This window comes from Elaeis guineensis, chromosome 9 (genome assembly GCF_000442705.2).
Source record: "Elaeis guineensis isolate ETL-2024a chromosome 9, EG11, whole genome shotgun sequence".
Taxonomy (NCBI): Eukaryota; Viridiplantae; Streptophyta; class Magnoliopsida; order Arecales; family Arecaceae; genus Elaeis; species Elaeis guineensis.
In genome coordinates, this window is record NC_026001.2 from 60,573,736 (window position 1) to 60,586,798 (window position 13,063).

Sequence of the window (13,063 nt, forward strand, 5' to 3'; positions counted from 1 at the left end):
GAATTCCAAGTATAAATTCAAAGTTAGGATCAAAGTCTTCCACACGAGTGACCTGGGAATGGGCCTTCACCCGCTATCCATAACTACGTTTTTCTTTCCAAGAACATTTTGATTAACAGATATTATGGCAGCTGATGGGGTTCGTACCAGCACGGACCTTTAGGCTTGCACTCTTCAGACATGTGGGATAAAAGTAATCAGATTCCAGTAGCTTATCATCATTACCTTCAGAATAGCAGTCCGCCTTAAATCCTCTCGGATAAAAGACCTTGCAATAAACCCTCTTGTAGGAAGCCATGTGACTTGAGTCTCATTTGTATTCTAATGCATGTCAAACTGAATCAACAACAATTCTACATGAAGTGATAATATGATCCAACGTTCCTAAACAAGAGTCTGATAAAATTATTTCTAGGCCGGTCAAATTGCAAATGGCATGCTCTATTAGCTTTAACAAATGCACCAGGATTCATAAATACACTGCACCTGATTTTCCGTTTAACTGAAAAAAAAAAAAAAAAAAAAAGATGGAAACAGTAAATGGCAGGACCATTAATATCGCATAGTCAAAAAAGAACTCTCTAGGGCCAAGGATACCAAAATTGTTCATAGTCCAATTTTTTTGACCATAAGCTTATTACGAAAGTTACATTCCAATGATAAATGGGGAAAAAGTTTACTTTCGGTCGGCACGACCATCTTTGGCATCCGGAAAATATGACGTTACACCCCCTTGTTTTCCTTTATCTCTTTGATTACGCCTTCAGCAAGTGCATCAGCATCATAGTTCTTACCAAAGAATTTGACAAACTCCATGTTTGGGTTCATCAAGTACCTGAAAGTTGATCCGCATAAATCAGTTACATTGGATACAACCATCATATAGCATAACAGAAGATTGTGATCCATTCTAGTAAATCAGAGTTTGTCAGGACACATAAAAATTCAGAATGTCATCGTAACAGATGGAAACTGTGGGCCAGGCTCATGTCTCAAACCTAGACTCAGTTATTTAACCTGGTAAATAGTGGATTCAACAAAACTGAATCAAAGCCAATAATAAATAAGACATCAAATTGATCAAAAAATTTTAAATGAGATCAAAATTTAAACCCAACACAGTCCTGCATTCCAAAATCAATAGCTGGTCATGTACTGTCCAGATCACGCCAAATCAAGACCTAACTTAACCTGTTATCACCTCATGTAGGAGATCTGAATTATGGGTCAAAACCCCAGTCCATTTGTTATCATCATACTTGCTTTTAATCCAAAAAATGCATTGATTAAGTAAAGGTAACCACAGGTTCCCTTCCTGATGGCAACAATGTTCACATGAGTTTAAGCCCTTGATTAGGGAGTCAAAGGCAGCAAATGCCCTTTCCGTCAATTTCCTCCCTCTTTCAATGAGCCCTTGCCCTCGAATTCTCAGAGTGACCGTCTTGGCTATACTTAACTGCCTCCACGTCATCCTCAGACTAACGATGCCATCCACGCCTATTGACTTACCTTCTTTATTCTCATAATCATGGTGCGAGGCATGCAGCAAGCAGACTGCCCAATGACTACAGTTCAATATGGTCCATGATTTTATTTTTAAAAATGAGGCTAAACAGAAACAATCTCAGAGTTCAACAAATTACTATCGTATAAGCATGCATGATGCACATGAAAAATCGCATTTATATTGACCAGAACAAAGTTCAGTATATATCCAAACAGGGCCTAAATATGAACTAGCACCAAGGATAAAAATCCCGATATTAGGAGCTGTCCCAGTTTGGAACCGGATTTGCACATTACTGGGACTCCTATCCCAGCAGTGGGGATAGGCTAGCATCCCAGGAAAACATTAGGACATCCCCCTCTTGCATGTTTACTTCATTATTTTGTTTTAAATGAGTTTTTAGGCTCTTAAATAGGTTTCTTGAGCCATGACTAGGTTTATCATGCTGGTATTTGTACTAGCACTAATGGTTTGAAATAAAATTAAAAATTTATTGTCTGTGGAAGAATGAAGAATAAAGCCTCTAAATAACCATTAAAAGTTAGAACAAGAAAAAATAGAAAAGATAAATTAGAAAATAGCATCTCAATGAATTGCTAAGACACTAGGCCATCCAAAGTGTCATAACAAAAGACCGGTCCTGGTTCATCTTGACTGAGATGGATTAGGACAACCTGGTTTTGAGAGACCTAGGCCTGCACCTATAAGGCTAGGTCTCTCCCAATGTCCTGAAAAGCAACTCAATGTGGGCAAGCGCAATTATGATTTTTTAACTATTAAAAATAAAAAACTATATTATATATGATAAAAATAATATTTAGGATAGTGATTTTTCAGAAGTACAAGCAATATTAATAACAATAACTGATTACTACTTATTACTTAATACCTAATAGAAATAAATATCATATAATTAAGAATATTAACATTATTAATACTCATATCGGGCCCACATGAAACCAACCTAATTATCATTTTGAACCTATTTAACCTACACAGACCACATAAAGCCTCAAAATCCCAGGTGGACCAGGTTAGCCACGCATATGGCTATATAATGCTAAGCTAGCTGCATATATGACCGTGCAATGCTGAAGGAATTGCCTTTCCAGTCCACACGTCGTATGACCACACAGAAGCCATATATAAGCAATCTAGGGACTGCATTTTGAAACATTAGGGAGCCCTAGCCAGGGGGCTCAAAGTTTTTGATTATAAACGTTTGATCAAATGGTTGACAGCATTATTTTTATCATTTTACCATTAGCTACATTGGTTGGAGGAAGAGTGGTGAATTAGTTGATAGAAGGGAGAAGGAATTTGCTGTTTTGTCTACTGTAAAGCACATTCTTGCTTGTCTCATGTCTTAGGCTGAGATGAAGGCTTGGTTTTTAGTGGTGAATATGCTCATGAGCTACAGTAGCAGTATATGGGATCACTGATGATATTATAGCAAAGAGATTGACGGCAATCACAGGACTCCAAAACAAATTGGCAAAGTTAGATCTAGATTGGCAGCCAAACCCACAAATTCCTGGCTGGGGAGGAACATGAGTTTCTGTTATGCATGGCAGTAGAAGAGAGCCTGATATAAGCTAGGAAAAGTGGTTCACACGATCCTAACAGGCATTTGGTGCTCCAAACTTACAAAAAGAAAAGAAGAACCTTATTTATAGTTCTTTCAACCTCATTTTGATGTCTAATGTGATCATGAAGATTACTGAAATTTTGCTAGGTGTATAAATGGTCCTATGCATTGATATTTGAAATAACACAAATTGATCCAGAGTCAACTTGGTAAAGTCAAGGACCAAATATTTGTACCATGGTTTGCCATACCAATCGATACCAATGCGTACCGATCATACCATACTATACCAATACCAAATCATAATGTGGTACAAGGGCATACCAATACTCAATACATCGAACTCATACCGTACCATACCAATACCCAATCATAATGCGGTACAAGGGCATATCAATACTCAATACATCAAACCAAGTATCATCTGTAACAAGATGCTACCAATATGAGATCCGATACCAAGACGACAAATCTTGATCTGCCTTTGATCCAATCTCAAAACTAGTCTCAAAATGTATACCTAACCTAGACGGGTAGACCTAGTTAGGCATCCATATAGCAAAGATGATAAAGCTTTGACTGAATCTACAGACTCTATGAAAAGTATTAAATACTAACCCCATACTATCAGGTAAATTTATGTCTCGATCCAAAATAAGGTTTATTAAACCAGGCTGAACCAGCTATAGTTCCAAACATACCAAACAAGACCGATTGATTGGACCAATTCAACATATAAATAGGTTCCCCCCTCCCCCACAATGATTCAATGCCTAATCCTCCTCCTTGATCATGACTTCGACCCCACAACCCCCTCACTTAAAACCCTAATCCTCCATCCCTAGCGCTCGACAACGACGCTGTCACCGACGACAATGAGGTCCCCTAGGCCCTTGGTAAGTCTCTCTCCCTCTCAATGATGCCTTCTCCCTCTCCGTCTCCCTTTCTCCCCCTCCCTCTTCCTTTCCCTCCTCACCCCCTACCAAAACAGGGGGTTGCCCTTGTCTCCTTTCAAAGTAGAAGATGTCCTTAATTTTGTTTTTGTAAATTTTGAATTGAAATCAGCAAATAGTTTGCCAACTTCACTCAGAAGAAGTTAGCAAATGGTTTGTTGAAGTTGGCAAACCATTTGCCAATTTCAAGTCGATGTTTACAAAAAAAGTGGGGGCATCCCCTAATTCAAAACAAAACGAAGGCAACCCCATATCAAGCTTTTGAACCCTCTCTCTCCACCTGCCCCCCCCTCTCTCGCTCCCCTCCTCTCTCTTTTCCTCTCTCTCCTCCTCACTCTCCGGCTCTCCTTGGGTCAATATGTCCTGGAACGACATTGCACGAAGCCATACCATGCCAAACTGGTCGCCAGCCAATACCCCCGCAATATAGGTTCAGCAAACCTTGGTCCAAAACCTAAGGTCAACTATTTAGCATTGCACTCAAGAGTGCATATTTGGATCTCAGCTTAAAGTTTTCATTTTTTTTCAAATTGAGATGTTCAATAACATGGGATAGGTAAAGGCTCTTCTATCAAATGAGAGAGAGGAGAGGGAGATAGAGAAAAGAAACTGGTGGATAATGTGTATTGAAATTGAATGGAATGTGACAAAAAATTACACAAGTTTTCAAAAGTTAAGGTTAAAAAACTTCATGATACCTAATGATCTCTTTGCCTATTCAAGAACAAAAATAACTAGAAGTTAGAATTTATTGTTTACAGATTGCTGCAGAGTCAAGGGATTTATAGGTTACAAACTAAGCAATTGACAAAAAAGTTATTAATCTAGAAGAATTCTTCCAATTATAATCCACATAATCCGTACATACATACTCTGTTGCTTCAGAAAAATTTAGCATAACCATACTTTAGCAGAAATGATCATCACAAAAATCACTAAAAAAATGCCTGGATTGCCAAATGTACATCTGATAAAAACAATACATCATCATGCTCATAAAAGTCATCATTTCTTACCCTAGATGAAAAACTTATATGCTTAAGCAACAGAAAAAAATACAATATTTATACAGCTAGCAATTGCATTCCAGAAAAATATAAGCCAAAAATGTAGGGAACTTGAACACAAAGAACTAATACATATCGAGTAATTTACGGGCCATACTCACATAACAATTGAGTGGTCAACAAGGTAATCAGAGCCCTCCTCCTCGGTCTTCATATAATAAACTCGATAAGCACGCGCAACTTGCCTTATCTCATCTGGCGTACCAGTTAAGCCAACTAAATCTGGGTGAAATTCTGCACAACAAAAAAACACGTGGCATTTATCCAGATGAAACAATGACTTAATATAGACTAAAATTACATTGTTCGCATGCATGAGAAACATGATGATGTAGTATCATAGATGTAGAATACAAGAGAATGAAACAGTACTTAATTTGGTTCAGATCTAGATTTATCTGAACAAAGTGCTTATCCATCAGCTTCTCTGCCTTAGTAAGCAGCAAATTAGTTCAGTCCTTATTCAGATATGATCTGCTATGGTACAGCTGAAATTGTATCTCATGCATGCAGTGAAATATAGGTGAAAGAGGGGAAGCCGGGAGGGTCAAAAAAGGAAGAATACAAGGAATAAAAGGAAGAAGTAAGAGAAGAGAAAAGCCCTCCAGCCAATTTTCATTCTCAAATAAACTCAGCATACAATTTCCAAGAGCTCCAAACAGCCAGCCATAAACTTTTTCAATAGGAAAATGCTTTAGGGTGCCCATTATGTGCACATAAGAAATTTCTCGGGCCCGCTAATTCTGACTTGGTAACTACACATTCAACCACCGCCATGTATGGCACCAATGTCAGAGTTACACCAACCCCTCAAGCCACGTGCTAGAAGAACTTTTCAAGTGCACAAAACAGCCACCCCTTAGTATTACTCCTCTCAATAAATTCATCCAACCCCTAATCCTACTCAAATAAGCATTCTCACAGCTGAGAATAAAACTGAATCCTCATTGACTTCTAGGACTCACTTATAAGGAACTAATGACAGCTGATCAAATTCCAATAGAATATGGACTGACCAGATCCCAGTTTAACTAACAAGTGAACTCTTAAGTCTCAAAACCATTTAAAAAATATATCAAAAAATATAAAAATCTGCAAAAATAGGAATGAAAAACCTAAAAATTGAAAATAAATTCAGCCTATTCCAATTGCATCATTCTAGAGTACAAAAAATGGTATACAAGGAAAAGCCTAGAACATCACATTTCATTATCTTAATTTTAAAGAAAAAAGAAAATATGAGTACTCTGCTCACAGCCATTGTTACCAACAAAACAATAATGGGAACACACCTTTGACATAATCATGAACTTGCTCAACAGTATCTCTCTCAGGATCCACTGAAATAAAAACAGGAACAATATGTATCCCCGCCTTCCCTTCTACAAGAAACAAAAGTCTATTATTAGAACAACAGAGGTCCACTATATGGAAGATAAAAAGGAGAATCCATATGGGAACAAACTTGTAAAGATTGCACAAAATTAACAAATGACTCTTAACAAGAATTGTCATATTTCTATAAAACAATCAATAAGAGATAATATCTTATGATAGCAAATTTCATAAATATAGAGACTGACATGGTTTATTGATCTAATATTCCCAAAACTGCATATTACTTTCTTTGTGTCTCACCAATTTTCTTGTTGTTATATATTTCATTCTCAATACCAATGTTTGGAAACCAGCAACCCAGATTAAACCCTTCTTTTGGGGGCCAAAAAAAAGGTTCGGGTCACAGGTCACTAGTTTGACCATGGCTGAACCATGATTCAACTAGATAATAGGCCCTCAATTATCCCTTGAACCCAGCTCTCTTCTACCCTTCTATTCTCAAATGTATTCTCCACCCCTCACTTCTCTATTTTCCATATCTGAGCGATTGATCCCTCCACCTAAGACTCCACCAGCACCAAGGTTCTCATCCATGGCGAACTCAAACCACTTTCATTTCCTCTGCCTCAAGTCCACCTTGCTATCTTATGTCCCCTCAATTAAAGCCTAGAGCCCTCAAACCCTCTCGGCTCTATAACCTTAACCCCTTCAGCCTCATCTCTCTAGCACCGGCACTTAAACCCTCCTCTAGCAGCTGACTTTACCTAGACACTGCACCCTTCCCACTGCCACAATGCCCTCAAATGAACGGCCTTGATCCCCTCCAAACACACTACCCAAGCACAAAAGAAGATCAGGATGAAGAAGAGGAAAGGAGCACCAACGAATCTCATCAATCATCATTGATGTTGTCAATCCAGTGCTTCAATCAAGATGACAAGAGATCATTGAATCAAGGTCTAGGGTAGAAAAAGCAATTAGATTTTCCCTTTTTCAATTTTTTCTATTAATTCAAATGGTTCAAATTAGCCACTGACCGGAAGGTTCGAATGGTTAAACCACTGGGTTAGATGGTTTAGACGGTTTTCAGCCAAATAAGGGTTTGGACCCTATCCAACCTGACCTGGTCACCAAGATTGATAGGCGACAGTCAAACGAGTCAACCCAAATGGGTCTCAAAACACTATTCAATCATAGCAGAACCCTTGAAAGACACCATATTCTTTCCCAATAATCCAAAATTATCTAGCATTTGAGATCCTTGATAGCTAATTTTCCAACTAACTTTCTTGACCGACTCAAATGAAATATTCCATTCTCAAACCCACCTCCTACCACATGCCCTCATATATCTTGATTGATCATCCTCAATCTTGGTAAGATCTCCTAATTCATCTCTTTTTTAAACATTTTCCATGTCTCCTACTCATTATATATTTTAGCTACTTATTAGTATGGAACTAAATCCTAAAATGCCTCTTTGGTTCTTCATTTGCCCTCCTCTACTCCCTTTTACTTGTTTTAACTTTCTTCTACAAATACTTAACAAAGATATGTTAACCACCAAGATGCAATGATGAATGAGATCTGGCATTAGAAATTCTTAAAGAGTGTTATTCAGTATGCCAACTTTTCAGAACACTTAGGTTGACTCCCTAAATTGACATGTGAGAACCACATAGGGCTGAGCCCATGTCACAGCGAAAGGGTGTAGACTTGGGGGTCTTGTAAAGTGAATGAATTAAATATTCCCTTTTCTAAAAAATGAATAAAGAATGTATTAGTAAATGAAATATTAGATTGAGATGACACTCACTGCCTCATAATATAATCTCTCAGGCATGCACTGCACATGCTAGACATAAAAGTGTGAAATTTATGTATGTACCCACATACATATGCATATATCCATGTACATACGTATGTATGCAAAACAAAGTTTAATTCCACATAGTGCTAACACTTCAAGCTTTATCCTGTTGATGTAATGTGAAAAACAGTGGTCCCAATGGTAGCGTATGTCTAGAAAATAGCAGCAGCAGCAACAACACTGAAGGCCTTTTTCATTTTGAAAGCAATGAACAATTGGTATGGGTCAAATGCAAACAAGAGATGCAACACTTGTCAATTAATAACTAGGGTATAAAATTGAGGCAGCACAGATATAGAAACATGCAACTAGTTATCTTCAAGATAAAATAATTCTCTAGATAAAGATGGCAGCAGAATCCATTCTTCAAATGAATATGCCAACAGCAAACTCAGTCTTCTAGTTAGAAATTATCACAATATTTTCTACTATGATAAATATCTCAACGAACCAAACTGTAAACTTCCAGGACTAGATGTTGAATTATGTCAAAGCAACAAAACCTCGGGTTCACCTTGTGAAAGGGATGAGGTGACCGTGGAGACATCAAAATTGTAGAAGCATGTCACACACTATTCTTCAAATTGGACTGTTATCAACTAGAGAAAATATAAAGTTGCTTATGTTGCTTAAATCACTTCAATAGAAAGAAATGTAGCTAAGTTTATATGCTGCTAAAATGTAGCTAAGTTTATCTGCGAACCATAACACAGTTTTTCATCAAATGTGAAATCAAAAAAGGAAAACATCTCATCATCACTATCCTAGAGTAAGCAATATTGCATCATGCTTTTTGGTGGTACAATCATCTTATTCCAATATTTTGGATTTTGTGTGCACTAAATGAGAGCAATTTACTTATTTTATCGATTGCAGCAGCCAATTTTTGGAGTTCATCAGGACATATATCAGGGCAGTGTGTGAATCCAAAATATATCAGCGTCCACTTCCCCAGAAAATCCTTTTCAGTAACTGATTTTCCATCATGGTTCACAAGCTTGAATGCACCACCAATAGCAGCAGTTCCTATGGATGGTCCTTGTTTCACCGCACTTGATCCAGTCTTCAGTTCTGCAAGCATGAAAAGAAAACCAACTGAACCAAATAGAAATAAAGAAAATATGCCAAATTGAAACTTTTTTTGATAAAAAGGGAGGAGAGAAAAGGAAAGAAAGAAAAAAGAGAAGAAAAGAAGGGAATAAAAAGAACTTTGAATCTTTTTCTCTGAGAAAGTGGGTTTCTTTTCTTTCTGAATCTCTCTACTTTTAGAAAGGTTAAAATGCAGGGTAGAGAGGTCTCCTCTCCATTTCTTTTTCTCTTGCCTCCTCATTTGACCTTCCAAGTGAGGTATTCTGACTCGATGTTCTTTTATGTCCTAGCCAGATGAGGGATACTGACATTCTCTCCTTTCTTTTTCGTTATATACAAATCTCTCAATTCAAATGAGTGTAAACGAGATCAGTTTCCAGGGAATTGGTGTATAAACATATACCTGTTTTTGGAAAGTTGAGGAATAAAGTTGAGATGTTCAGACACTAAACAAGGTGAGGCATAACCTCAAGGTATGAGGCATCAGCCTTATTGATTCCTTTTTTAGGAGAAAAAAAAAAAGCTAGAATGACAACAAAAATAATGTGAAATCAAATGACGTAAAAGGGTTTCACCATTATGTTTGAACTTGGCTAGGATTTTGGATGGACACAATCTACCAAATGTTCACAAATCAATAACTGAAAAACATATTTTACCATCCACGGATGATGTCATGCAAAAGCATAAAAGAAACTTAACTTCTCCCCTTCTATTTAGTTGTGGAAAGTGATGGAAAATATCAAGGTCTTACAGATACGCACAGTATATAAGGACACTTAAAGTTACAACTTACAGGGCATGCACCTCACATAGACCTTACAATATTAATCACATGATAAAGCCTCACAAATAAGCCTCAAGGTATTCTTCTAGGGCATTTCCTTCGCACATAAGGTAGAGGCATGCCTCAAAGAAGCAACATTAAACAATGGAGTGCAACTTAAAATACATGCTTAGTCCATCCATATTTATCACTTTATGGAATCACCTTCTGAATGAACTGAAAATATAGTCTTTCATCATTACATGGTCTTACACTAGCATTTATGAATGTTACATCACGCACATCAAATACCAAATTTACTGTATACATTTTGCCCGATGCAGGGATGCCCTCATGGGAAGAATATGTTCTCAAATAAAAGAAATGTTTTCCACATGTCTGGAAATGATGTGGCATAGACATAGTAAATAAAGTACATCTCATAAACAACAAACTAAAGAGGATGGATTTGCATATTGCATCATCACATCAGCTTCTAAATGGCAGCACAATAAAAGGGAAATCATCTCAGTTGTGGAACCTTCGGGACTCGGAGACAGATCAAAAAAAGGAAGCGACTCCAGAAATTGCACATTGTTATTTGGGAACTGCTTCAAGTAATCTCTAGGTTTGACAGGCATAAGTCAAAAAAAGATATTGCATCTTCGATTGTGCTTAGAATCAAGATTTTACATCCCGGTGGGACGGGGGCCATCCCATTCGTCCCGCCACATCTCATTTCTATGAGAAAACAGAATCGAGACAAGTTTGAGACTTTGAAACCCATCTTTGCAGGGAGAGAAGAAGAAAGAGAAAAAAGGAAATAAAAAAAAGATGAAGAAAAGAAAAAAATAAAAGGAAAGAATAAGAAAAATGAAAAAAAAAAAAAGAAAGGAAGGAAGAAGAAAAAGAAAGAAAAAGAAAAGGAAAGAAAGGAAAGCAAAGAAAAAGAAAGAAAAAAGAAAGAAAATAAAGAAAGATGGAGGATATCCATTGGGATGCATGATCGAAACTGCTGTTGGGATGGAACGGTCCGGGACATCCCATTCTATGAAAAAACCGGAACACTTTTGTTCCACGGGATTTAAAACTTAGAATAGAAAGTTTTTTCCAAGTTGCCTATGGCAAAAAATATCATAAATAGCCATAACATCCACATAAGGCACATATTTTTTTAATTCATACAGAAGTCAAGAAGCATGGCAAAATGGTCAATTAAGCAGAGGCAATGGGATAAACAAGCAGGAGGGAGTGTGAAAGGCAGTCAATCCAATAACCTCGAAATATTTAGAGTACTAAAAATCACCTTTAGATCAATTCAGGCATTCTGTAGACAGGGATTTCAGGACTCAGATATTCCAAACCCTCCCACTTCCCTAGTTCTACCTACTCTTCTTCGTGAATTCCCATCCATTCAGGATATATTACATGGACATACTAAGCATGCATCACAACAATAAGTTACCCCAAAGGCTCCTAAAAAAATAGTGTTGGTGCAAAATTCCGCCGACGCTGGAGAAGCTGAAGTTGAGATGACCGCGGCCACCGCCAGGACCTGCAAGGGAAGTCTAAAACGGAGTTGGGAGTGCTCCGGTAAGACCCTCCGACACTCAAGTCAATACTCTGCTTCAACATAAATGGAGCACTCAACTGAGATTTCGACAGAATTTCGAGATAGAGTTTAGAGCTTAGAGAAGAACGTATCTGGGAGTCCCTTTTTATAGACGGAGAGCGTAACTGATTGACAGCAATGTCTGTAACCGCCTGATAGTGGGTCGTTCGGGGCCACGCGGAGTTTGTTACGGAGAGTAATGGCGTCAGGGGACCGTTCAGGGCCACGTGAAGTTTGTTATGGAGAGTAGTGACGTCAGGGAGCCGTTCAGAACCACGTGGAGTTTGTTATGGAGAGTGGAGTGGTGTCCGTTGTCGCGACTTGCCAGAGAGTTCGGGCTTGATGGCTGAAGCTCGGTTGGGACGTCTGATGGAGCAGAATGGCTCTCTACTTCTGCAATCTAAGAGAAGCTGGATGTCTCCGAGATTGCTGACGAATCCACTGTTGTCGGATGTCTTGGGCGCTGATTGGACGCTGATGTTGCAGACGAAAATCATCCGCTGTAGAAGCTCAGACGGAGACTTTCTGTTGGAGAAGTCCGATAAGAGTCCAGCTGCTAGGAGAGTCCGTCTGAAATTTGCCTGATGTAGAAGCTCGTCTGTAGATTGCCCGTCGGAGAGGTCCAGTTTCATGAGGAATCCGGCAGAGGATCATCCGACAGTGGAGTTCGGATGGCGCTGTGAAGGTTTGTCCGCTGGAGGAGTCTTGAGGACACTGGGGAAGGTCGAACGTTGGAGGAGTCCGGGATTCAATTCTGTCGTAGAAGTTCGGACGGAGTCCAGCTCTTATAGGAGGCTGAAAGGAGGCCGCTTATTGTAGAAGCTCGATCGAAGATCGGTTGTCGTGGAAGCTTGGATAGAGATTTTTTATTGTAAAAGCTCGAAATAGTGACCTGACTGGTGGAGCCTGTCCCGTTGTAGAAGCTCGTTTGTGATCCATCCACTGTAGGAGCTCGGTTGGGATCCGGCTATATCGGAGCTCGGGTGAAGCCCACTTGCAATAGAAGTTCGGAGTAGAGATCCGACTGGTGGAGCCCTTCCGTTGTCGAAATTCGTTTGGGATCCATCCACTGTAGGAGTTCAGCTGAAATTCGATTCTCATAGGAGCTCGGATGGAATCCGAAAGGTGGTCGACCGTCGTAGAAACTTGGATGGAGTCTGGTTACTGTAGAAATCCCGCTGTCAGAGAAGCTCGGACATTGACGAAGTCCGAAAAAAGTTTAGAGTAGAGTCGTCCATGGCCGGAAGAAGTCTGAAAGAGATTCGGAGAATAG

General features: G+C 38.8%; 1 protein-coding gene across 4 annotated transcripts in view; it reads right to left on the minus strand.

Moving 5' to 3' along the window:
• Positions 1 to 188: 188 nt before the first annotated feature.
• Positions 189 to 13,063, minus strand: part of LOC105035135 (protein SCO1 homolog 1, mitochondrial) — a 33,456-nt gene continuing 20,581 nt past the window's right edge. For 3 of the 4 annotated variants that reach the window (XM_073243486.1, XM_010910565.4, XM_019847244.3), the window contains 4 exons: positions 9,182 to 9,394; positions 6,408 to 6,497; positions 5,217 to 5,349; positions 509 to 835 (listed from right to left, as the gene is read on the minus strand). In XM_073243486.1, the coding sequence (XP_073099587.1) occupies positions 724 to 835; positions 5,217 to 5,349; positions 6,408 to 6,497; positions 9,182 to 9,394 (548 nt within the window). In that variant the 3' untranslated portion in view covers positions 509 to 723. The other variant, XM_010910567.4, reaches the window with a different exon arrangement.